Source organism: Rattus rattus, chromosome 8, assembly GCF_011064425.1.
Source record: "Rattus rattus isolate New Zealand chromosome 8, Rrattus_CSIRO_v1, whole genome shotgun sequence".
Classification (NCBI taxonomy): Eukaryota; Metazoa; Chordata; class Mammalia; order Rodentia; family Muridae; genus Rattus; species Rattus rattus.
Genome location: NC_046161.1, coordinates 30,471,454 through 30,498,748, shown reverse-complemented (window position 1 = coordinate 30,498,748; position 27,295 = coordinate 30,471,454). Strand labels below are relative to the sequence as shown.

Here is a 27,295-nt window from a genome sequence, read left to right as displayed (position 1 = left end):
ATGAAGAGACTTCTTGATCCTGGTTGCAAGTAAACCATTCCAGTGCATGTCCTTCTCTGTTCTTCCCTTCTTGGAGACTAATGTGATCAACTTTAAAATCTCTTTTGAAATTGCATTTATGCAGTGTGTGTGTGTGTGTGTGTGTGTGTGTGTGTGTGTGTGTGTGTGTGTGTGTGTGTGGTGTGGGAAAGAGTTTAAACTCCAATAGTCAGGCTTGGCAGCACCTCTCCCCACCAAATAATCTTGCTCCCCACTAAGTACACCCAACTCTTTATAGTCATGGTTAATGGGGAGTAGGCAAGGGTGTGAAGAATCCCCACGATGGACAACTGGAGCTAATGAAACTTATTATCACTTTGGATGCAGTTTGGTATTCTTGTTTGAGTATGAGTGGATTTGACTTTTTCTAGGAATTTCTAACACTTAAACAAACTCACAGTCTGTTCATGGGGTTCCCTGCCTGTCTCCCCTTCAGCTGGGTGGAGAGCATCACTTCCATACTGGTCCAAAGTTAGTGTGAACCACACTCTGTCTCGCCTTTGTCCTCCCTCTGGATCACACCTTCCCTAAGAGAGACTGGGCATATTAACTGATTTTGCCTTTAAAGGACTTTCATTCCCTTTGGGCCTCATGCAAATAAGAGCAGAATAAGAAGCTGTGAAATGTTAACAGAGGACTTCATTAAGCAGTCTTGGTGATAGCATTTGCCAGGAATGGGGACAATTTGCCAACAGATAATTGAGAGCTGACTATATATGTGTCCTAATTAAAAAAGCGATTCTTGTCACTGCCCTGGGATTCTGGGCCCAGTCTTCTGGTTGGTTTGGGATATTCGCCACAGCGAACTTTTGTATATACTTCATGCTTCACAGAGCACTTCCCATATATTTTCTTACTTAATAATCCTCTCAGTACCCCATGGAGAAGGGTTGATCGCCAGCCTCCCAAGTAAAAACTTGAGAAGCTAAGGCTCGAAGCCAACTGTCCCGCTGTAGCGATGCCCATACTTATTCTGTCTTCTCCCCCCTCACCCTGACTTCTTTGTCACTGTCAAAGAGACACCCTTGAGAGGGCTTTCATTAGTCGTTTCTACCCAAGAAGGCATTAGCCAAGAAAGCACAGCCAACTTGTAACAGCTACCCATGTCTTTCGAAAGTGCGATGTGGGCTTGTATTTAAAGGAGAAGTTTTATGCTAAAAGCACTTAGGAAGTGGGATGGGATGTACAGGCTTTTGGGGGTGCTGAAGATAAGAGCAGGGTTCTTTCTCCCAGGAGGCTTAGACTGGAGTCCCAGACGATAGGTTGGCCATATGGAGATGTAGTGGATCGGGACAGAGTTCCTAGGAGGTGGGAGAAGACCCAATTCCAGGCTGGCCATTTCCACAGCAATTCTGAGACAGAGAGAGAGCCTTTCCCATTTCATGGATGAGGAATCTGGAGCTCAGAGAGGACAAATAACTGGTCCAAGGTCATTGGTGATGGGTAATGGAACCAATATTTGAATTCTTTGATTCTAGTGCTGGCTTTTGTTTACACGGCTGTACTGAGTACAGAGGGAGGTTGATCTCTGGGCTTCCAGTTTAGAGGGCAGAGAGTTCTGTGCTTTAAGATGTGATAATGATAGACCATTTGCTTTATGCCCTCCATGTATAGCCCTCCCCAACTCTAGATCAGGGTAATACTCCCATGTGCAAATGGGGCTTAGTTGATCCTCATAAACATTAATTTAGGATGAGCATTCTCTGTACCCAGTCTAAGGCGTGAACGTTATATTTTCTTCTTTGTGTGTATGTGTGCCTGCTTAGAGGTCAGTATTCGACCTAGAAAGCCATCCACTTTGTTTTTTGAGAACATCACTCATTGAACCAGAGCTCTTAATGGTCAGCAACTTTCCTGCCTCCCCTTCCCCAGGGCTTGGGTTACACGTGTGTGCTTTTATGCCTAACTTTTTGACATGTGTTTTCAAGATTAAACTCAGGTCCTCGTATTTGCATGGCAAGCCCTTTCTAACTGACTAAGCCCTATCTCCCCTGACCCCCTACTGTCTCTCTGTCTCCCTCTTTCTCTTTTGATAGGCTCTCATTATATAGCTCAGACTGACCTTGAACTCATAACATTCCTGCTTTCTCTTGCTGAGTACCGGGACTAAGGGCATGCTTCATCATGCCTGGCTTGGAACCGCCACTTCCGCTCTTCTTGGCACATCCTTTGATATGGAAGCTGATTCTCAGCTCAGCCCTGAGTTTAGTGACTAATGCCTTCCATTCCCTGCTCTGCTGGAGCTGTGGGCCTTTGCAGTAGCTACTACAGTGTTGGGCTGCTTATTGGCTGGGCAATAACTTAGGGAGGGCTAGCTGGTTCCTACTCAAACCCTTGTGCTGGGCCGTGGGATCAGGGGGCCACTGTTGGGTGCCACCTTGGGAGAGTGGTCCATGCTCGCCTGCCTTTCAAGACATCTCTATTTTTTTTTTTTACATGGAGGGCCCTTGGAGATGCTTATGGCCCCTGTAATAGCAGAGTTACTCATGGCTTCACTGGAGAGAGTGGAGCAGCTATGAAACCTCCTCCCCTAAATGCAGCAATATTTGGTAACACTTGGCGTCTTGGGGAGAGAATTCATGTCTGTAATTAGTTACTGTATATCACTGTGAGTACTCGGCTCAGGATTTACTGGGCAAATACCATTTAACTGCACAATAACTACAGGTCCTTGCTGCTTATTGGGTAATTTACTAAGGCTGGGAGAATGGGGCAGGAGGGATGCCGAATAAGAGGTATTGTAACCCCTTGAATCAAACTTTATGAGTTCAGGTTTGGCAGAGAAGAGGGTGCTTGTCGCCAGCTCTCCTTGCTTTGTTTTGCGGGGTTGGCGGCAGAACGCGTCCTTTCTTTTATTCGGTGCAGAAGGACAGGTCTGAGACTGAGCTGTGGGACTGCCCACGGCCACCTAGGGTTATGGAGGGGTCTTTTGATTGAGAAGGTCTTTGGCCAGAGTCTGCTGAAGAAACCTGGCTATGCATCTAGCCTGTCATTGACTCCCTCCATGGGGCCCCTTTCTGTATCTGGGCCAGTGGGAGGGGAGGGCAGGGAGCCATTCTTGCCTGGCAGCATTAACATAATCTCAGTTCTCTCTTCTCCAACAAGTCTAAGTGTTGCTTGGGAAGCAGCCATCCCTGGACCTTGGATGGCGTTCCCAGCTCTAATCTGCTTGAGCAAAGTCTGTCTTAGTTTGGCCGTGAACTGTCTAAACTCCTGTAACCTATTTAGGCCACGGAGAGGGGAAGAGACACAATAATGAAAAACTCAACGTGCAACATTGCCTTACGCAATCTAATAAATTACTCTGTAGCCGGCTGCCAGCTCAGACTAAGCCCAATATTGCCTGCAGTAATTATTTGGATCAAATGCAGTTTATCTGCTTCATATTTGTGCTTCTGTGCTCAGTGGTAACTTATAAATGTCATCGTGGTGTTTATTTGTTATAATGAAACTTAATGGCATTGGAAGCTAGGAGCCGAGCTGGTGGGGCGGCAGGTTTAAAACAATCTCTTCATCTCTGGAGAAGGAGCAAGCCAAGATAACACTGCAGTGCCCTGTAGAGAAGAGATTTGCAGAAGCACCGTGTCCTTGTACTGTGTGGTGGCGCCAGGAGTTCTAAGCTGGCACCAAAGGCCATTTGGCTTTGCCTCTGGAGACGCCTTTTCAGGAGTGGGTAAGATTTGGCTGTAAGTTAACCTAGCACTCCCCCATCTGTCCTTGCTCTGTCTTCCGAAGACTTTTGAGTTATGGGAGGTGTTCAGTGTTCACACCACCAATGGCTGCTCTAAAGGGGTGATACTCGTTGCTCAGGGTCTTGGGAAGCTGGGGTCTTGAATTGGGATGGAAATTAGAACACCCAATGACTGTGCTGTAGAGGATTGTCAGGGGAGGCCTGGAAGGAGAGGAGGACCGGGGATGAAGCATGAAGGAAGGAGGCCCCAAGGTACCTAAAGAGTGGTCATTAGGCCTGGTAGCAAGAAGCATGGGGAATGTACAAGGAGGATCAGGCGGGGTCAGAGTACGAGGCTCACCACCAGAGTATAAGGCTCTGCAGAAGCAACACAGAAAAGGGTGAGGCAATTAGTATAGAACTTGGAGTTTTAGCTCATCCAGCGCTGGTTTCTGTCACTTACTGCCTGGATGGCTGTGTGCAAGTTATTTTTTACTCCTGATTTTGATTTCCTCATGTGGACAATGGAGATCAGTATAGCTGTCCTTCCGGACTGGGGTGACCATTAAACAAGCCAGCGTGTCTAAAGTGATGACCATGGTATCTGGCACAGACTGAATGATGACCAAGAATTGTGGTGGCAGTGATTGGCGCCCTGCACCGTACACAGTCAGCCAACATTAGCTGAGCGAATGGTCGAATCATGTCCCTTCCCACTTATGGGCATTACAGAACCCTCTTTCAAATAGCAGAGCTTGGATTTGGCCTTCGCAACACTCAGGGTTGTATAGGGCAGGCATGGAGACCCAGCACAGTTATCGACAAGCCCAAGGCTACCCAGCTGGTACGTAGAAGGGGAACGGGTTCTCCTACATTCCAGGGCAGAGTGCCCTCTATCGAGGTCCTCCCATGACAGCTTTGGCTTGACCTGGGAGGCTGAACTCATCCGTGCTGACCCTTTGCCTTGTACAGAGTGCAGACGGTCACTCTCCAGCACAACAAGGGTTTCTTCCCAACTGCCTCCTTTTAATAGTGTGCTTGCTATTGGCTTATGAAATAGCCCTGCTCTCTCCTCAATGACGTGTGTTCCTAAGGCCCCTAGCTCGTGAGTAAAGACCAAGAATGCTCACCACTGTGATTTCTCCCACAGCTTATCCCCCTCCCAGCACTCCTGATCTCTGCACAAGTGGGATTGAACTGGAGTATCCACTTGGAACAGTAAGTGCTTAAACCTTTGTGTTTTCCTAAAGCACCTGCCCAGCCATTACGTATATATTACATACTATATATTATTATATTATTATGTATATGTTGTATATATTACAACAAACGCATGCAACATTTGTTGTAAAGGGTTGGTTGTTAAAAATAAAAATATTTTTTCTTTGCTTGATCCCTAATTAAATACTACCTGAAGAAGTGCTTGCTTCCTGCAAATAACACACTATTTTATTTACAAATTATGATGTTCACCCATGCTATTTCACTGGTCCTCATCATAGGTGGCTATGACTTTAAAAAAAAAATTTATTATGTATAGTGCTCCACCTGCATGCTAGAAGAAGGCACCAGATCTCATCACAGATGGTTGTGAGCCACCTTGTGGTTGCTGGGAATTGAACTCGGGACCTCTGGAAGAGCAGTCATTGCTTTTAACCCCTGAGCCATCTCTCCAGCCCTGACTTCTTTTCTTATATGACAATGCTCACTCAAGTTATTTTTGTTGCCACTTTTAACTGTAATTTTGCTACTGTTATGAATCATAATGTAAATGTCTGATATGCAGGTATCTGGTATGTGACCCCCCAAAGGTCACGACCCACAGGTTGAGAATAGTTGTTGTAGAAGACCTAGGCTCAATTCTCAGCACTCACACAGAGGCTTCCCATCTGTAGCTCCAGTTTCAGGGGGATCTGATGACCTCTTCTGGCTGCTGCAGGAACCAGGTATGCATATGGTACACAGACCTACATACAGGCAAAACACCCATATGCATAAAATAAGATTTTTTTAAAAAAGGGGATGACATTTTTTATGGGGTTAGTAGAAAACGATACAAGTATATAAAAGTGGCATTTTGATCTTACGCCCTCATGGGTTCTTTCTGGTCCCCTCTCTTTTTGGAAGTTCCCCAGTACTGCTGCAGTCAGAACTGACTTTGTCTACTGCTGCACCCCAAGAGAACATTCTCAGTACATCTCTTTGGTTTTTCTCACCCCACTTTTCTCTGTCGCTAGCCATTCATCTCTCACTGAACCCCGATTTCTGGGGCGGGGGAGTTACCAGTTCTGTTGGAGTCCCTTAGATCTCTAGGCTATACCATTTCAGAATCTGTGGGACAGCTTCTGACCCCCAGTTCCAGTGAGCCCTGCTGCTGGGAGATTTCTCTTAGGTGGTATTCATGCCAACCAGGAGGTGCTGGGATCCGAAATGGGGCTGGAAGCTACCACTTCCATCCCTTGTGTATGAGCCTTAAGCATCCTCCAACCAATTTACCTTAAGAGATAGTATGTAAATGTCCCACTCCTGGGGTCTCCTGACTTTGACTCGTTATTCTATAGCATGTCCCAGAGTTCCTTCAAGCCTAGGCTCTAGTTGTCTGCAGTGATTACAGACTGGGTGACACCCCGTGTTGGCTCCATCCTTCCATGTCAAGTTTTAAAAAGTCACTCTGGTACCCTTTTTCCCTGAAGATAAATGATCACATTTAAATGTGCCTCTGGGGTAACTGGTCAAAGTGAGAATATTCTCCCATGTCTCTCACGACTCTGAGTACATAGTCAGCACCTGGTAAATCCTCAAAGCAAACAGGAATGAACTTTCGGAACAGACCCAAGTGCAGCTATCAGCACACCGAGAGCAGCAGGCTAGCCAGAGTGGCTTGCCTCTTTCTAGGCCTGAGAGCATCCACAACCACGTCCTCACCTCTGCAGCCACGGCACACGATTCTGGGCCACACCTTGTCAGGTGCAGAGGAACCGTGGCCTAGCATCCTTCCTCAACAAGAGAGGAGTGGCCTGTGCCCTATTTTGAGATCCTTTCGTGAATAGCGGTTGAGATGTGTTACTCTTTACTGCTAAGAATGGTGGTTATTCCTAGTTCATTTGACTCGGAGGTGGGGAACTGTTACATTGCTCTATTTATCCCACACTTGGTATGCAGTTACTGAAACTGTCACCGTGTCCTATATTCCATAGGCCATTATGTGTATTTCAAACCATTATATAAATGGACTTGATTTGGTACTTCTGAATGTCATCAAACTCCTCCCATACCGGTAGCAACACTGTTTCCATAGAAACAAACATATTTCAGCAAGAAAGGCACAAGGAAGAAGCAGATGGAGCAGAGGAGAGAAACAGTATCCCATTGCCGCTTTCAGAGTGCTGGACCTGGCGCTGTGCAATGACCACCCTGAGAAGGTGCTACGAGTGCCTTCAGATTTTTATTGACTTCCCCTCAATAAAGTCCTGGGTAATTCATCTCGGCCCCAAACCTACTCATTCTGCTACACAGCTCTGAGAACTTTACGGCACCACAGGCCATTAGGCAAGTCATTTATTTCCACTCTTCTATGCCTTCCCCAGGCTTGGGGGGTGGTGGTGGTGGTATGGGGGTGGGGTGGGGCCTGGAGCGAGGGTCTCGGCATTAGTGAGCTCAGTGATGAAGCTTTGAGACTAGATGAGGGCAGAGAGGCAGAGAGGGGAGAGGAGGCCTCCTCAGGACACAGCATACGGGGAGACCCCAATATCTTGGTAATAAGTGCTGCTTCCCAGGTCACTTGACCCCTTGTTAGTACAGTTGAAATGGTAGGATGAAGACTCTTAGAGCTAAAGGAGTGCTGTAATATATATATATATATATTATATATTACATTATTTATATATTATATATATATTACATTATATATATATATTACATTACATTAAACCTCTTTGTAAGAGCCTGATGGAAGACACAGGCATCCACAGCCACGACAAAAATGTGTTTCTTGTTTCGGTTCAAGCACTGGTTACAATGACCTCTTTAAGGAAAGCACCCAAGTGTCAAATTCTCCAAGAAGCTACCCTGGACACACCCGATATGGATTTTAGTGAGTGGAGTTTCCTTCTCTGTGGCCACAGCTGATTATTCATACTTGGGTGCAGGCAGCTCTGATACTTACACTACCCTATCGTGTGCTCGATAGCCTTCTGAGCAGGGACCGCCTTCACGTGCCCCAGGGCTGGCACTGTGCCATGCACTGAGCCACTGGATGAATGGTGGGCAGTCCTAAGTGCCCAGCTCCACTGTCTGCAAAGTTCTTTCCATCCAGTGGAACTTGGTAAGGATATTTGAACCATCAAAGAATGGTATGGATGACATCTCAGCTTATAAAACTGTGGATCACGACACCATTGGGGGTTGTAATAAGAGGGTTATACGTGGAGGTGATAAAAAAATTTGGCCTCAGTGAAAGGTTTCTGAGCATGCAGTGACCCAAGCACTGACTTTGAAATCAAACATGCAGGGAATGAGGCGTTTCTTGCAGTACTCACCTGTGTCACATCTGTCAGAGGCACTGCAACCTTGGTTTTGAACACACAGCATGTGCACTGTTCACTCCACACTGTCACCCCCACATAGTGCCACCCAGTGCTTCCTGAGTCACCTACCTCAGCTCAGTTTTGAGACACCAGGTGTTACAAATGGCGGTGTTTTTACTGTGCATACAAAGTTTTTGCTCTCACAGAAACATAACCATTTAATTATGGAAGACAAAAGCTTCAATATTTTTCTACCATCATTCTTTGATGTGTGAGTATCAAAGTGGTGTGTCTTTGGATAGTGCTGAATCTGAGTGTTTGATCTTAAAAAAACTGTTATTTAAATTGCTGATTTGAGTTTTATGAAAAAACAAAACATGAAATGAACTTTGGCTTGGGATTAGGATGGAATTTCCAACAATCTCTCAAGTGCACTGAATATACTTCTGCTGTGTCACACGATACGCTTATGCAAAACGGAATTCTCAGCTCTGACAAGTTTAAGATCAAAATACTGATCTGAAAACCATTGGAAGTGTTCCACACCCTGCAGCAGCAAGATTTAGTCAAGATTGAATTTTTTATGTAAAAATAAACAAGCACACCCATCTCATTAGTGAACAGATATGCCTTTGTTTTTAATAAATGGTAAAATTATGCTTGTATCAAAGATTAAGAGATACTAATTTCTTTATGATTCTATGGTTTATCATCTGTAAATGCTTAGTGTACGTGCCTATGTACCTGGAGTCATATAAATGTTTCATTTAGACATTTCTATATCTGTAGAGTCACAAAAGTTTAAGGGGCCATCAGGTAGAGGACCTTTGGCCCCCTTTTGGCCTCAGGAATCCATGATGACTTGCTTCTGAGCCTATTATGATTTGAGCTGGAATTGCATCTAGATTTCTCTGACTCCCAAGCTCTAATGTTGATCTTTAGGCTCACAAGTCATGATGCTAAATGAAATACTTAAACCAATGCAGGCCTCAAGATGACTGGCATTGAAGAACAGCTGTTTGTCCTCGGTGGTCTCTGCTGAGGACAGAGCACATGTCTGGCTCAGGGTTCAGAGCCTGGTACAGGGCTGAGCTGTGGGACGAGCATGGGTAAGGGTGACCTCCAAGTGTTCTCTCACGGCACTCTCTAAAGAACCTACTTCCTTTCCTCAGAGGTTCTTGCAGCCTCCTTCAAAACATACCCTAACCCCATTGATTAGGCACCCCTCCCCCACCCCTGCCATTGACACACTCAGTTGTGTTGCCCCAGACTTCATTGATGCTTAGATTTGGGTCCTGGACCCAACGCCTGTCCCCAAGCTGGGTCTGTCATGTTGGGTAAGTCACATGCCTTTCCTGAGACAGTTTCCTCTTTACTAGGTGTTTGCTCATGTTTCTTTTCACATAGTCCCAGGGCCAGAACCGTCTCCCCATCTTTACTCTTCTGCCAGTATCCACTCTGTGCAAACATTTGAGTTAGGCCCCCCGAGACATATCGGACCTAATGGAGCTTACTGACTGGGAGGGCAGGGCAGACAGCTATTCGTGAAGCAACTGTAATATGAACTTACATTTGTGCATAGGGGTAAGCATTCTGGAGGGCAGGACTGAAAGATCATGAAGTACACAAACCTGACCTAGACTGCGGAAAGCAGAGCAGAGGAGCCTTGGTGGGAAAGATAGCAGAGCTAAGGTTTGGATGACAAGCAAGAATGGGCATGCTAAGGGCAGGGAGATGGATGTGCTGGGGATGATGTATGGTCTAAGAAGAGGGACCAAGGACACTGAAGTCCTATGTAGGAGAGAATGACTTCCTTGAGAAGGAAAAAGAAGGTCCATGTGTTTGAAGAACTTGCAGAAATCAGATTGTGCGAACCCTTAAAGGTCGTGGGGAGGATTTAAACAGTCTTAAAAGCCATAGGAAAATCATTGAACTATTTCCTAGTAACATAGTAACACGTTTGCATTTTGAAGCACTGCTTTGGCTGTGTGTGATGAAGAAATGGGCTGGAGGCTGATTGGACATAATGAGGAAAGAGAGGTAAGGAGAGACAGGGAGGGAGGGAGGGAGAGAGCACAGGAGAGGAGAGAAAGGGGGAGGGAGAGAGAGGGAGAGAGGGAGAGATTTGAAAGATACCCAGAAGGTAAAATCCCCAGGACATGGTGCAGCAAGAATGCAAAAATGAGAGGGGGATGGGGAAGTTTACAAAGTAATCTGGCATGGTCTGCAGCCAGGGGACCCCTCTGGTCTTGAATAAACAGGTCTTCTGCAGGAATGATGGCTGGTGGAATAAGCCTGGGACAAAGCTATAGAATCTTCCATCAGATTGTGGCAGGAGAATGGAAATAGCTAGTCTCCTGCTCCATGATGCTGAGTGAATTAAATAACAATCATAAAGTGCCCTGGAAGCCCGAGTCTTGCCATAAATAATAAACAGAGACGTTATACAAATAACCAGCTTCGTAGCCCCAGTGGAGGAAGACACATCATCAAGAAAAATGAAATAAGAAAAAAATATGCGCCCCAAAGCGCCAACTAACAAAATGACAGTATTAGCCAACATCCTGGGGACTGTGGCAGGCACCTCAGAAATGCTCTCAGGAAAATGATTGTGTGCCCTCTGCATGAGCCAAACTGGCCCGAAGGATCCTCGTGGGAGGAGCTGTTCATACAAGCAGGACTCCTCTTTCCTAGGATCAGGGTTTTGGGGAGAGATCCCAGGCTACCTACGTCTATTTTCCCCTTGCACAGATGGAAGTGTAGTTAGTTTGCAGGTTGGGTGGCATTAAAGTCGACCGTGACCTCTATCTTCTCTTCAAGGAGAGGCAGGAGAAAGAAACTCCCAAGTGTCTTTGGGGGCAGTTGGCAAAAACCACTCAACTTAAAACTGGCTTAGTGACTAGGAAGCCTTTGTTTACCAGGGCACGCAACATTGACAGATGCGTGAGGGGCAGATTAGAGTTTGCATCATCACAACTCCGAGTTTTTGCTGGTTAGTTTTGACCTGCACTGTGGTCACCTGAGAAGGTCAAACCTCAAATGAAGAATTGCCCTTATCAGGTTGGCCCATAGGCAAGTCTGTAGGGGCCTTTTTTTGTGGTTAATAATTGATATAGAAGGGCCCAGTTCACTGTGGGCAGTGGCATGCCTGAAGGGGTGGTACTGGGGTTTGCTTATACATAGGAAAACAGGCTGAGCAAGTCATGAGGAACAAGGCTGTAAGCAGCACTCTTCCTTGATTTCTGCCTCCGTGCTCCTTCCTTAAGCTCCTGCCCTGGGTTCCCTCAACTGTAAGCTAAATAAACCATTTCTTTCCCCAAGTTGTTCTATTCAGTGTTCTGTCACAGCAACAGAAAAGCAAACTGATAAAGAGCCTTACAGGTGACCTTCTTGAAATTATTCAACACTGAGTTGGTGAAAGTTGAATTCTAGATGCCCAAAGCCTTGCCAGGACAAGCTCCCACACCTGGCTCTATGTACTTTCTCCAACTATGTGGCAGCCATTGCTTTTTCCTTACCATCTCTTTTAAGGGATAGTAGACCAGCGCTGTTTTATATTCATTAAAGAAAGAAAGAACAGGCCCCTATATCATCACAAAGAACTTCAAGTTCCCTGTAGCTATGAGTTTGCATTCTTTATAGCCCCATCTCCTGCCTAGGGCTGAGAGGTGAGGACAGGAGCCATGGTGGTCATTCACTGGCCCGTAGAATGAGAGCTAGCACGATGGTGCCGCAGGGACTGCACAGAAGGGAGGCCAAGGTCTCCTTGCCTCCTCTCTCTTTTCAGCACACTTTTCCTTGTTTACCCTTCTCAAGATGAGCTTCACAGGACTTTCTGGTTCCTAAAGGACTTGTGCTCTACAAGGTATATCTTTTTATAATGTTCTGCCTTTGATACTCCCCTGGGCAAGGACAGTTTTCCTGGCATTTCACTCTGCAGGGGGCTTGAGAGGCCTCTAAACCTGCAACCAATGGAAAGCTACTGACTCAGGTGTTGCTGAAGATGTGGAGACAACCCTGGTCAGGGGCCTGTTATTCTGCCTTGGCTGACCTGGAACTCGCTATGCAAACCAGGCTGGTGTAGAACTCACAGAGATCCATCAGCCACTGCCTTCCAAGTTCTGAGATTGAAGTATCAGGGTCCTTCTCATGACCCAGCTGATATCGATGGCTGACTTTGGATATTCTTGTACTGTGACTCATAGCCTTGGTCAAACACTTACTTAAAAATTTACCGCTACTCCCGTTATATGTGAGTCATTGAACTAGGTTTCTAGGATGTGAAAACAGGGATCTGAGGTCTTCCCTCTCCCACAGGTGGGGCCAACAGTACACAAATAAGAAGTTGATACATCATCACCAGTTGTGATACACTGCAAAGGAAACAGACTGTTTGTCCAGGTGGAGCATATGGGAAGGGAGAGGGGCTCTGGTTTAGGTGATGTGTGAGCAGGGGCTGTTTGTAGAGATGTTTTTCAGTGAGATGTGCCTGGTGATTTTACAGTTAGCTCTTTGTGGGGCAGGGACTGTGTCTTATTCACTTTAACAGCTCCTGTACTTATAATGCAGCCTGACACTTATTATGAAAAATTGGTATCATTTTTATGGTATTCAATGAATGTTTGATGAATAAATAAGCAATCTCTTTCCAACAGCTCCTGTAAAGCATAGAGTTCTTAATCACACGAAGACAATGGTATCAGACAACACTGGCATTCTGTGCCCAGCCTGTCTTTAACCCCTCTGTCCTAGTAGGGCCTTAGCTAATTTTTGCTTGTTTCTCTATTGGATTCCAAGATTTTTGAGTTCAAACAGAAAAGAACTCCCCCAACCCGCACAACATTTACTAACCCCTCCCCCCAATTCCTGTGAATGCTACATATATTCTCCAAGAGGCTATTAGGCACTCCCAAATAGAACAACTCTCTCATTGACTATCACATGCTTCCTTAAATGATCTTTGAATAGCATCTTCTTTTTATTGCTTTGTGTTAGCTTAACAGCACCGACTGTGATTATTCTAACTTATGACAAGCCCCAGATCTATAAAGCTCCTGTTCATTCATTATTTTCCTATTGCTCCTTCTCACATGTTTGTTGTTTTTGGAATGTAGTGAGGAGGGGTTGGTGGTGGAGGGAAAATAAAATAAAAGGAGATATAAAATTAACAGGGAAACAAATGAAATAGGGATCTCACTGGGTGACGGATACCCTATTAGATGCTGTTAAACAAAACAAATATGCTTTAATACAACACAAGCAAAGATTTTTATACTTATTCTGAAATGGAAATCAAGCAATCGCCACTTTATCTCTAATGGGAGAAGCAGCTAATTGTTTCAATAGCTTACGAATTCTGGCCACTTGGAGAAAAATAATAATTATTGTTTTTTTTAATGCTTTACCAATTGTTCAAATCATACCAAGGTGCACTGTCTGGCACAAGCCAAGAATTCTGTTGCTTGATCGATGTCAGGACTGCTATTCCTATTCAATTATTAATATGTAGGAGTTATAATTATTTTCGGTATTGCTATGAGATAATTATAAACCATAAAACAGTCCCTGTGCTTGTGGATGCTTTTCTCATCTGCAACTGGGTTGGGCTCTAAGAGCTCCCAAGCAGAGCATGCCTCTCATTTGCTTGCTTAAACAACACATGGACTTTAGAAGAGAGAAAATGTGCTGTCTGGCACTTGGGAAACAAGTCCGTCTAGCTTGGAAGAAAATCCCTCTTCCCTTTTCCCATTGTGACTTGGACCCTTCCAGACCCAGAACTCACCCATTGCACATGGCTTGTTCTACCCCACTGTCTTGGCCTCCTCTAGCCTGCCTCCATTTTGCCTGCTGAGACTTGTAGCACACCACACATGTCGGCTAAGCCTGCTCAGCATCCGTTCCTTCATTTTCTTGGTCACTTAGAAGCTGAGGTCAGACATCTGGAGCTTCAAGATCCTAATGCAGCCCAGTTCCTGGCTTTTTCTGCTCGCCCAACCCCTAAGAGCCTAGCCTCTGTTTCTGTAATGAGCATCTCCAGCAAGAGAACATGTCTATTCAGCACCACGGACAGAGTCATGCTGTCAGCGTCCACAAATTAGAAGTTACTGCCTACCTCTCTCTTCGGGGCTGCGGTGTTGAAAACAGAGAGGGTGATGAGAAAGAAAAAAAAGCTAATGAAAAAGACTGATGGTCTTGCCACAAAGTATGCAGCCCCAACCCCTGGCTGTGCTCAGCCATGGGGCTCCTACAGATGATAAGTGGTTGCTGGAAACTTGTTGGTTTCTTGAATAGGCAGGCAGTGAATGTAAGTGTTAAGAGCTTCCTAACTTGCTTGTGCTCATCTTTCTCCTAGCAGACTGTTGTCTTGATGGGATGGGTTTTGGTGACAAGCCCATAAGTAGTCCAGGATTCTGGTCTGGGCCATATACAGAGACATGAGTGTCATAGTTGGTAGGTTGGGAGGATAGGCAGTTGTTGAATAGAGGGAGAAGGCACCGGGCTGTGTACAGTGTAATTCATGGCCAGATGCTAGGGGTGTCCTGACTCTTTCTTGGCTGAAGTGGGAAAGAGGCTACAGGAGCTCTGAGCCCCAGTGGGGGCAGCTCATGGCAAGCCAGGCTGGTGGTAGGAAGCCAAGACTTCATTTGTCTGACTTTAATGAATAAATGGCACCCCCAGACATTGTTTATCTACTTTTGAACCCTGACAAACAGTCTGTGGCATCTGATGAAGAGGGTTATTAGCTGCATGGAGACAGATGGCTGGGGATGGAGAGGATTGGCTCTTTATTACAGCAGACCCATAAGTGACAGTGATATTCTCACATCCCAGTCCACATGTCAAAGTCAATACATTCCTCAAGTCCTCTGGGACATATGCTGGCCCAGTACTTCTGGAAGGTAGAAACACCCCTGGGAGACAGAATTCACTCTGTGTGGTTGGGAAGGTAGGCAGATCTCTAAAAACAGGCTCTTGGAGCATAATACCACCTTATTCTCTACGATTCTCCTGAGTTCCCTATAAAGCACTGTCAATTCAAGAAGTAGGAATGATTCAAGAGAAGGAGGGAGAATGTTGGATTGGAAAGACAACAGGAGCAGATTTTAATGGGCTGGGTAAGTGGGTAGAAGAGCAAAGGTAGGCGACAAATAGAAAGAGAAGTAAGGGGCATGCAGTGGGAAGAGACATAGCAAACGAAAAATACTGAATCACCATGGCACGCTTTAGCACCAGCTGTTCTAGCCTGTGTAAATAGCACCATGAAGATCGAGCTGAGCCTCCCACTCTCCTTCCCGAGCGGCTTTGTGTTCCTTGTCCAGGTTCCTCTGCACCACAGTTGTAGAATACCCCCCCTCACTGTGTTACCCTTAAGGGGTTGGGGAGGTTCTCACTGACCTTCATTCATTCTCCGAAACTTGTCCTTGGCCATGTAGCCCAGCACCAGACAGCATCCTCTCCTCTGGAGGCCAAGCTCTGGAAGGAAAGCATAGGTGGGTGAGTTGGGAATGGGTCATGTGTCAGAGACTCCTTAGCATGGGGCTGTGGATAAGCAGGGATGTTTATTTAGAAAACGCAACTTTCAAGGCAACTTACTTTGCCATGTAAGTGTTTTTACAGCACTTCTATCCTAGGCAAGCTTAAAGTCAATAGCTCTTGCTAGACTCTCACAGACTCACGTGAGGCACAGAGCATTGTGCCTTCCATTCCTACCACCTCCATTTTCGGACATACAAAGGAAGAAGCCTTATTGGAGTCAGGATTTTAAAAGTAGGCTCTGGGATGCATTCTCATAACTATTATTCTGGGTTATGGGAATTTTTATGGTTTAAGTTTGAGGACCATGCCCAGGTCACTTTGAGACTGTGGACAGACTAGCTAAACAGGAACACCTGGTAGCATCCAGAATGGGGCAGCATGATCAGATGCAATGGTGACCCAAGAGGAGTAGTGAGAATGACTATAGTGAGAACAGGAGAAGACACAGAAATGCTGTGTAGACAGGATGTGTTCAACCTTCAGGAAGGGTGAGATTCTGCAGTTGCTGACTTTTGTGTATTCCTATGGGCAGTCACTGGTTAGCAACGGCATCTAGGACTTGGGAAGTTCAGATGTAGAGCACAGGGGTGAGCAGTGCTGACGCACACAAGGACTCATAGCGCATTGACTTTCCCAGAAGAACAAGACAGAAAAGCAACTCTGGGTAGCAAATGCCTGCCACTATCTCTTGCAGAGCATTTTATAAACCAGCTTCTATTGTATGTGAGTGGTAGACCTGAGTATGTCCTCCTCACTAGAGGGCAAGCTATCCTCTCTTTTGGCTTTTAGTCCTGATTTCTCTTGGGCACTTCATGAATTCTGAAACAACTTCATATCCAGTTTAAGTTTTAACTCCCATAGCAATGCTTTGTGGTATGCAGATGGGCTATGTTCACATGTCACACAGATGGAGAAACGGAGGCTCAATAGTGTTGAGGGGGCTGTCTTTGATACGTTTGATTCATCTCTGCTTGTTCAGAAGCCGTAAAACCATGACAGTTGCCCTAAACTGTACACATGAGTATGTGATACTGTTCTAGAGTACACAGGACTGCAGCTCCCCACTTCCCCAGAATCTTGCCAGGATTGCTGCTACCTGACTGCTTCTACCTTATCTTCTCAGAGAAGGAGGCTCCCACTGAGTGCTATCACACTTGTCTATGACATGGATGTGTCTTTGGCCTTCCACCCCCGGGTGGCTGGGTTATCAGGGAATAGACAGAATGGGATGATTCCTCCTCCCGCCTCTGCTCAGGATGCTCTGTATCCATCTGGTGCTGCTCAGGTCTAGCCTCCAAAGACACCAGGATGAAAAGAAGTGCGGGGCCCTCGAGAACAGACAAGTCAAACTTGGGGCCTCATACCCCAGGGAAAAACAAAGCTCGGTTGTAGGATGCCATAGCCCAGGGAGGTCACCAGCTTTGATCTCCTGATTTTTTTTAAAGGGATTTATTGACTATCAGTGAAGAGCAGAGAGGCAGATCTGAGGGTGCCGTTTCCAAAGGCTCACTTCCCTTCCTTCCCCCTGCACACCAGCTCACTCTCATCTGAAGATGCAGCCAAACCGCCCTCACTTCAAACAGCTTCACATCTCAGGCACCCAAATTGACATGTTAAGTTCTCCCATCCAGGGCCTTGGCCCTTTCTTCGGGGGCTCCTGTTCTGTCGACGTGTGGATCAAAGTCCCTTTGATGTTTACTTACTATATTTGTGCATTCCTTCTAATAGCCACCTCCAAAAGGCAGGCATGCAGCATGCAGAGAGGGGGCCAATGGAAGTACAGGCTGTGAGGAGCCTCCTAGCTCCAGCCAACGGTAGCTTTTTGCCTGAGCTTGCACATAAAGTCCAGGTGTTGACACTAGGAGGACCATTAGGACGACAGGCACACTGTTCATCACCAGAGGGATGTAATTGTTATTGGTCCCTTTAATATTCATCACTTATGCCTGTCTAAAGCACACGGGTGGTGGCTTCTGAGGAGAGAGGGAGAGCATGGGCTACTAGACTGAGCCTAGGAGGGACTCTAGAGTAGCATTGAGGAAGGAGGATAGAAGATGCTAGAAGGATTTGGTCAATGTTTCTTCTGTCTTCTGGGCAGCTTCCCATACTCTCAGGTGAACGTAAGGAGAATAGCTCTAAAGACTAAAATACGAGTGGCCTGTCATATCTGATTGTCCACAGGGTTTGTATCTACAACTCACTCTAACTCACCTTATGTGTCACATACTGGGATACCTCCCAAGTTAGCAGCAGAGGAGACGCTGTGCCCCATACAGTTATTATAAGTAAGAGTCTGCCTGACTATATTTGATTTTTGTAAATGAGAAGGGAAAAATTTTTTTAAATGCTCTGATTAATAAAAGAAATTGAGGACGAGGTAATTTCTCAATGTATTTGGCTCATTTAATTTGACACGTGTGGGTTAGTCTTAATTATTTAGGCAGCTACATTGCAAGGCGCTAATAAGCACACTGCAGAAATTTATTAAGTGAGAAGGCTTTCTGGGTGCCTCATTGCTGAGAAGTGGGGAGAAGCCATTGGGATCCTTTGGAGAGCAAGTGAGCTGCAGGACTCGCAAAGTGAGGAGTAGCCAGCTTGTCATATACAGAAAGATGGGATGCACTTTGGAGAGATTGGTACAGCTAAATTAGAACTCACCAAATCCACATATGGAACTCCCCAGCAGGGACAAAAGTGGATGAGGCAGGGGGATGTGGGTGCCCATCTAGGGAGGGAGAGCATTGTCAGAGATACTGACCATATATAGACCAACAAGGAAACAGAAAGTAATCATGGGGGTTGTGGGAGACATCCAACAAGCCAAAAGAACAAGACTACTGGGGGAGAAACAGAGCAGGAACCTCCTTTTTTGAGGTAGCCCAGTCACCGGTCTATTCCCTTCTTTACTGAGATGGTCAGTAGAGTGAAAACACATGCTAGTTTTGAACCTCCAGATATGGGGTCTTCTTCAAGTAGGTTTTGAGTGGCTTCCTCAGTGGCAGTTCGACCCAGATTCTCCAAAGACTTCATGGAGTATGAGTGAATGAAGACTTGTTTTAAAAATAGACTGTTCATAGCGAAGTTCAAAGCCATTTGCAGTTGGGTTTTAAGGGCACTGTCTGAGAGGGACAAAGGCTTAACTGGTGCTGTGTGCACAGAAACAGGTTTCAGAACAGAGATGTGTCTTAGGGAGAAGGATGTTTGGCCCTCTGGGAACTTTTGAGCTCTGGATTGTGAGTAACGGAAGGGTCAGGGTGTCCTTTTCCAGTCCTCAGCCTCCACTCCCAGGTTCAGTGCCTAGCACAGGGCAAATGCTGGGCAAGGGGCAAACTCAAAGGCGTTGGGGGTGGTGTGAGCAGCTCCCCTCCTCCCACATCAGAATGAAGACGATGAGCTCTGATGTAGCAGGATGCATTTAGGTTAGGCTGGGATGCTTGTGGAGTGAATGAAACTTGTAATTCATCCAAACAGGGAACTGTTCTACAAGTAGGGAACACTGTGGGATTTTCTCCAGGGGGGAATAAAAAAGGAAAGCTTTGTAAATGGAGCGGGTGTCTTCAGCACACAGGATGTGGATGGGGCTCTTTCTAGCCGCGGATCCCTTTATTCTCACCACTACTACTAATAGCACGGCGATACTTCATCCCATTTGTGGCACACTTATGTTTTTCACAATGCTGTAATATTTACCGTCTCATTAGATGCTCGCAGTAGCTTGGTGATGTAAGAGAGGCAGAAATTATTTCCTCCATTTTGGATTTAGAAACAAAGGCTTGGAGAAAGAACTAAAAGGACATTTCAGAGCCAAAGGCCGATTGCTGGATCTCATCCTAGAGCTCAGGGCTGGTTTCAGGGTTAGCTCTTAGGGGTACCAGGATGGCCAATCTACAAGTCAAAACAGACTAAGGAATACCAGAGATTAGTGGTCACAGCCGTAGGACTGCATTGTAGATTGAATTGGGTCCATGCTCTCCTATTCATATGCTGTGGTCCTATTCTACCCATCTCGTGCGTGCCAAAGCCCTCACCCCTGGTATGATGTTCTGTGGAGACTGGGACTTTGCACAGTTAGTCAGGTTAAAATGAGGTCATTAGGATTGGCTGCAGTTCAATAGAGCTGGTGCCCTTATAAAAAGGGAAATTGAAGGAAGTGTGTGTGTGTGTGTGTGTGTGTGTGTGTGTGTGTGTGTGTGTGTGTGAGAGAGAGAGAGAGAGAGAGAGAGAGAGAGGGAGAGAGAGAGAGAGAACGACACATGAACACATCTGAGATGATGATAAAACTTCCCATTTGTGGGTTACTTATTTTTTGACTATGTTGTAATAATCACTACCTCATTCAGTTGCTGAAAACTATCGTTTTCAAACGTGGACATGCTTTTGGTAGGGTTAGAAGCTAGAGCAGCCATTAGGGAAATATCAGATGCTTTCTCTCATGTCCATGAAAGTCAAAAGAAGATTATTTGGAAGAGGCAGAAGATTAGAGGTACGGAGGGAGGGTGCAATAGAGGACATTGAGAATAAGACCAAGGTACATTAAATATGTGTATGAAACCTCACCATGCACAATTAATACATCCTAATAAAAAATTGACAAGGGATTAGCACTTTTCCTCCGGAAACTGTTTGGCTCTGGCATGTTTCTAAAGCTACCAGACAGGAGCTGGAGTCTTGCAGGTGCAGGGAATCCTTAGAATGGCTAAGATGGGGAATGGAGGCTACCACACACTTTAACCTGGTGTAGATGACGCACAGAAGAGGTAAGTCCTGAGAAGAGCAAGAGCAGCTAGGAGGGTCCTGCCATGCTCCAGGCGAAAGATGATGGTTTCCCATCTGCTACCCCTTCTTGCTCTCTGAATACAGCAGGGATCGGAAAACAGGTAGAAGGACACAGAGGCTTCTCAAGGGGGACACACAGATCCTGTAATCCTTGCCATCTCAACACAGAGAGCAGCGGAATGGCTGAAAATAGCCTGAATTCCCCAGATGGTCCCTTGGACCATATGGAAGAAGCGCCAGCTGGACCTGGTTGGAGTTGCTGGGAGGTCCTGATGCTTCCGAATGAGCAGAGCTGGCTGATACTGAGACGCTTCACTCAGCAGTGAAGCACCCCACGGTCTCCTCTGAGCTTCTGCTTCCTTGTTCCATCTATAAATTACTGCTCCCGAGATCTCCCTTGCATGATTTACATGAAAAGCCAACATACAGTAAAAGAGCTGAGATGAAAGGACCTGAAAAGAAAGAGTCCAATGAGGCAAACACCAGAGTCAGGTCTGGAGGTCAAGTACCCTCCTCTTCCCTTGCAGATAGGAAAATGGAAACGAGACGGGGAAGGACCCCACCAAATCCATGTGGTGAGCCACCAGGTCGGCACAGAGGCACAAGTCAAATGAGCTGGAAAAGTTGAAGGGAGTTAGAAAGAGCCTTCACAGGAGAGACATAGGGCTTAGAAGCCCTGGAAACAAGGAAAAATTAGTAAGTCTGGGAATGGTTCTGGGACGAGACATTGGAACTAAAGGAGTGTGCGGCTCAAGAAAAGGGGCAGAGATGGCCACGATGTCTTTCATTGGAAAGATAAAGGGTTGTTGTGTCTATATCAGAGTTGGTGTGACCACAGAGAGAGCTTACTGTGTCACATGACACTGACAGTACATAGTGGGCACTGCTCCCAAATGGAAAATAGACTGTATTCTGTTTAGAGGGTGAAAGTCTTGTGGGGAAAAAATTGTATCCTTCACAGATACCACATATTAACAAAAACTGATGGGATAATATCCACTTCACAAATATTCAGAGGCTACCACATACACGATATGGAAAATAATTATCCAATTGGTTTGCATCGGTTGAGTTCCCTTTATCCAAAAGTCTGGGGCCATAAATGCTTCGGATTTTGTAATTTCTGGTGTAGAGAATTGTTTTCGTAGACTTTACCCGTTTGAATATTCCTAACACGACTTTCCAAAACCTGAAAAGCTCCGCGATCCTAAGCATTTTGGACACGAAATTTCAGATGCTGGAGCATTTCCCATGTTGGATTTGGGGATTCAGTCTTCTGCCTGCACTTCTAGGCCCATGAGAAAAATCAAAGACAGATAATTGTTCAGGCAGGCAGCAGCATGAGGTGATGTCAGGCCATTTCCCTTTGAGTGGAGGTCCTTGCTTGAAGGAGAGAGAGAGGGAGAGAGAGAGAGAGAGAGAGAGAGAGAGAGAGAGAGAGAGAGAAGAAAGAAGAAGAAGAAGAAAAAAGAAGAAAAAAGAAGAAGAAGAAGAAGAAGAAGAAGAAGAAGAAGGAGAAGAAGAAGAAGAAGAGGAAGAAGGAAGAGGAAGAAGGAAGAAGAAGAAGAAGAAGGAAGAAGAAGAAGAGAAGAAGAAGAAGAAGAAGAAGGAAGAAGAAGAAGAAGAAGAAGGAGAAGGAGAAGGAGAAGGAGAAGGAGAAGGAGAAGAAGAAGGAGGAGGAGGAGGAGGAGGAGGAGGAGGAGGAGGAGAAGAAGAAGAAGAAGAAGAAGAAGAAGAAGAAGAAGAAGAAGAAGAAGAAGAAGAAGAAGAAGAAGAAGAGAGATATATCTGGGGGAAACAAGAGATGCCCTCATGAAAAGTCCTGAAGGCTGCAATTGGCCTGGGACTCTTTATGGTGTGTCTGCCTAGTGGCCTCTCACAGGCGACTGCCATCTGTAGCCACCAATAGCCATTCTGTCCCTGGATGCCTCACCAACTGTGGGATTGCAAAGTTTTCACCTCCGTTCTGCTGAACTCCAGCTTCCCGCCTCATGTCTACCTGGTGCTATTTTCTGTATAATTACTTAACATCACATGCAATTAGGATACCCATAAATCAGCAAAGATACTTGTTTTCTGATCAACTCCTGTAATAAAGAAACCCGAGGAGAAGATTCAGAAAGGTTTGTTTAGATTGACTAGCTGCCTGGCCCCAGCCCTCTAGGACACATAATAAATGTTTAATAGGCCAATAATACCTGTTTCATAATTTTTGAGTCTCATTGCTTGCTGATCTAAGTTTATTAAAGAACCATAAACTTTACATTGTTGTAAAGACATAATTGTTATTTCATAGCTAATTTAATATGGGTTAATTATATTAGAACCAAGTTTCCCCCATTCATATTAAGTATCAATTAGTTGTTTTAAACTATTGATTTGTGTTTAATTAACTATGCTATTACATACCAATTAAATTCTTATAAGAGAAACTTGGAACAGCTGTGGTCTTACATTGAGTTTTTAATAATAATGAATTGCATAAAAAGCTTGTGTTGAGCTCCTGTCTTTTAGGAAGAGTCTGCACTCATTTGTGACAATTCCAAGGAGGTACTGTGTCTGCCAGCCCATCCTCATTTGCTCCTGCAGGAAGTATGGCTTCCTCAGACACCTGCTGATCCGAACCTTGCAGCTTCATACAGAGAACAGTCACTGGCAGTGACAGGCCTTTGCCTGCTTCTGCCCTCCTAAGCCTGTTTCAGCCGTGCCATTACTAGCTGCCACAGCCCCATCCACAGTGTGGCCGAGGCAGACAATATTATTAGAGCTCCTCACCAGCAGCTGTGGGGTCTAGAATAGTCTGTGTTGCTATGGGCCCCACATCTCATGTGCCTACAGGAAATCCGGGTGACCATGTGGTCCCCAATCCTTTGGCTCCTCCAAATCTCTACACTGATGGCCTAAGCTTATGAATATCAGGAAGGAAAGAGGCAGCCAACAATGACAGCGGGAGGCATGGGGCTTTGCACCCTGTTTTACGCTTGATCTTAGCCAAAAGGCTGAGTAGCAATGCACCTTGTTCTAAAAGTGTTTTTCTTTATTCTTATATTCGTGTTCTTATTATTAGTGCATGTGTATGCATGCCCGTGAGTGTGTGTGTGTGTGTGTGTGTGTGTGTGTGTGTGTGTGTGTGTGTGTGTGTGTGTGTGTAACATTATGCACATGCAGGTTAGAGAACAACTTCTAGAAGTCGATTCTCTTTTTCTACTGTGGGCTCCTACTATTAAACTCGGCTCATTATGTGTGGTGTGTCTACCTGCTAAGCCTTCTTACTAGTCCTCTTCTTCTGTTTTACTCTCATACAGCATAGAAACAGGTATTGCCTCTTGTTATTTATAAAGAGCACCTTCCCCATACTGCGGATTGTAGCTAGGGTTTTGCACATCCTGGGCAATCTTCTTCCACCAAGCTATATAGTTCCAGCCCAGAAACTGACATTTTAGCAAGGCAAGAAATTTGCCCACAGCCCTGTTGCTGCTGGTGCTGAGCAGAGTCTTGGCATGGTGTTGTCTGGCTGACCCCAGTCTAAGTATGGTGGGTAGCTCCAGTCTCTTCTCTGCAAGATCCAACTCCCTGCTGAGTCTGGGTTTCAGCCCTATGCGCTACTTCTCTGGGACCATTCTTGGCTCTTCTTACCCTTCTTCTCTGGCAGGGCTGTGTACCTCCCCTCCGACACCGCCTGGGATCCTTCTGTCAACTGACAAAATGCCTGGAGCTCCAGCAGGGCTACCATCTGACTCAGAATGTGCCTTCTTCGGTGCTTCACCATCAGTAAAGACTATAGACCGAGAGTCCACCATAACCCTCTAAACACTGGAATGAAGACGCTAGGCATTCTCTTTGCATTCTGATGCATTTTTTGTGGTGACCAAGCCTTCCTGCATTCACCATTATAATCAAAGTTGCCTGGTGCTAACTGGCTGAAATTCATTAATTTCTGGGCTATCTTGTATATACTGTCTATGCCAATCCTCAGAAACTCTATATGATCATTCTTTCTGATGGAAGAGGAAACTGAGGACCCAAAAGGCCATCCTCATAGGCAGACCGTCAGTAAGTGGGTCAGTTAGCCAAGTCATAATCTTCATGTTTCGGGATACTGGCAGAATTTCTGTGGGAGGCATTCAATAGTGTTTGGTTGAAGAGTTTTGTGGGCCATGGTTTCACCAGAGATACAAGGATTCTTCAGCTTGTCTCTCAGGATGTCTAGTCTGAGTGGTCATCTGCACTGTGGGGGACATAATGGAGAAACATGAAAGCCATTCCAGCCCATCTTCCTCTGGCTTGTTAGCAGTCCATTTAACCTGTGAGGAACAGGTGCGGCCAAGGGCCCGTGCCTGCAAGGCTTTTTATACGTTTCCTAGTTGGAAGTCTTTGACTACTGTTTGAATGGGGCCAGAAGCATAACAGCTGTGTGACCTGCCCTTGGGGAGCTTGGTATATCCTGTCAATCACAGATGGGAGGCCAGGCAGAAAGAAAACCTCTTCTGGGTTTCTTCTACTAGGAACAACAGCTTTCAAATAGCTAAGCATGGGGGTAGTCTGGGGCTCTGTGAAGTCCCACCTTCCCTCTGAGTGTCCATTCCACCACCATCAGGTCTCTTGAGACCCAGACGGGCAGGGGCCCCCAAAGATGCTCAAAGATAAGCTTGGCTTGTAGATTGAACCTCACACAGCTTAGTGAGGAGATGAACGCTAACTCCTCTGCACAGGTGGGGCTACAGGAAGCTGATTGTTTTGTTCTGAACTTTCATGAGGAGAATGGAGTACCCAGGCTTAAACTCAGGCCTGCTTGATTGCAGGCAGGCCCAGGTCCTTGTCCTAGGATGTAGTGTGAGAATGCTCACTTTATCTATAGAACCAACCTAGATCCGGGAAAGAAGGGACCAGTAAAGTGCTGGCTGGTGGTTATAGACATCACTCTTTGGAGATGGGATACACAGAGGAGACTTTGCGGGAGTTGAGGGGGTCTAGGGAAGGAAACATTGCTTCTGGGAGGGTTGGGCAATAAGTAGGGGTACACGAAGCATGACAGCACCTAGGCTCCTGCTCAGGATGGGCTGGTGTCAGGGACATGGCTAAGGCATGGAGATATGCTTACAAGTCACCCATTTATAGTCCAAATAAAATTTGACCATAGAGGACTGAGCAGGTACCCTAAGACTTTGTCAGTAGAATCTGGCAAGGATACCCAGCCTTTGCCCTCACAACCCCCATGTGCACCAAACATGATATGAGCAGAGAGAGGGAAGGAGAAAAGTAAAAGAAAACCTGTCTTCTTGGCTGTAGAGTATAGACTTTTAGGGACCTTGCAGCAGAGGGGCAGACTAGGCTCCTGTGAACTGGGGGATTTATCCTACATTTTCTTGGGAAGAAGCAACACAGAAGGGTGATAATGATTTTGTTCCCAGTCATGACCCAGTGAAAGCTGCTGCCTTCACAATCTGGTGACCATGCATGGCCTTGAGGGGTGAGCCTTATCCATCCACACTGCCCCACCTCGGCTGGGGGAGGATGGGATGGTTGTGAGGACACAGAGTTCATATTCTCCTCCTCCCGTTGTCCTGGACTGTCCCCCTCAGAAGCTGAGGATACTAGCTAAGAGCAGAGGGTCTAGGAACCAATGTTAGCCCTGAGTAGGGGGCCAGGACTTAGGGAGACTCAGCCTCTAGGGTTCAGGCAGTTTCTGCTGCCCCCCACTCCATGCTCACATGGCAAGGAAGGTAGTCAGCGGCAGGTTAGAATTTATCAAGGAACAGTCAGAGCTCCCTGCTGCCCTTCCATCGCTGAAAGCCTCCCTGAGCCCTGCACACTCCATTACGATTCTGTATCTTATAATTAAATTGAATCTGCCAGTTACCTCTCAGCACGGCAGCAATTCAAGCTCATTGGAGGCTTTCTTTGTTTATTTTCCCTTATTTATTTATTTAGTAATTATTTATCCAGCTACCCATGTAGCTGGATGGAGGCTTTAGCTCAATATTTCATTTGCCTTCTCAAATAAACAACAGCAAAGCCCTCAAATGTAGATTCCCTGGACAGTATTGTAAGGCTGCTGTAGGTCCGGAGGACAGGAGGCTGTACTGGGACAAAGTAAAGGTGAAGGTCACAGGGGCAGCTTTGTTGTCAGGATAGGGTTGGATTTTGATCTGACGCTACCAGCTTCATTCTGGTCACAGATGCCTTAGATCTGCTTATTCTAGAAAGTTCTATGGAAGGCTCGTGGAGGCGCAGCCAAGGGGCTTGCTTTGGATGATTAGAAAACAGTTCAGAGAATATGGAAATCCGGTTGTGACTGGAAATGATTAGCAGTTAACACACGAGTGGGGCCTTGCAGTGGGAGCTGTGTTCAACGTGTCTCCTTCCAACCCATGCAGCGCCTGGAAATGTTTGCTGAAGTCAAAGAGTCTGTACATCTTGTCTGAAGTCTTTCCACGGCTAACAGTGGACACTGAGCTTGGGCTAAAATAAAGCCCCTTCCTCAGAGCTCCAGATGCAAGCTGAAGGTCTAACCTCAAAACCCAATGCTTCTCTTTCCCCTTTAATGATAACCTTTCAGCAGAGGGGGCCAAGGAGAGTCGAAATAGCTTTGATTAAGAACTTGGCTTCAAACAGATCCAGGGGGGTGATTCAAAACAGCCAGACACCACTTAACAGGAATGTGCAAGTTTACTTCCTACAGGGCTGGATCAGCAGGAGGCTGATTGTGAAGGGGCACACCAGGGGCTACACAGAGCCTTGCATAGCA

The 27,295-nt window shown here is 45.9% G+C and overlaps 1 protein-coding gene across 4 annotated transcripts in view; it reads right to left on the bottom strand.

Annotated features, from left to right (window-relative positions):
* Positions 1 to 27,295, bottom strand: part of Kirrel3 (kirre like nephrin family adhesion molecule 3) — a 542,831-nt gene that overhangs the window by 103,560 nt on the left and 411,976 nt on the right. For all 4 annotated transcript variants that reach the window (XM_032910358.1, XM_032910361.1, XM_032910359.1 and 1 more), the window contains exon 2: positions 15,631 to 15,708. In XM_032910358.1, coding sequence (XP_032766249.1) covers positions 15,631 to 15,708 — 78 coding nt within the window. The remainder of the gene's footprint in view (positions 1 to 15,630; positions 15,709 to 27,295) is intronic.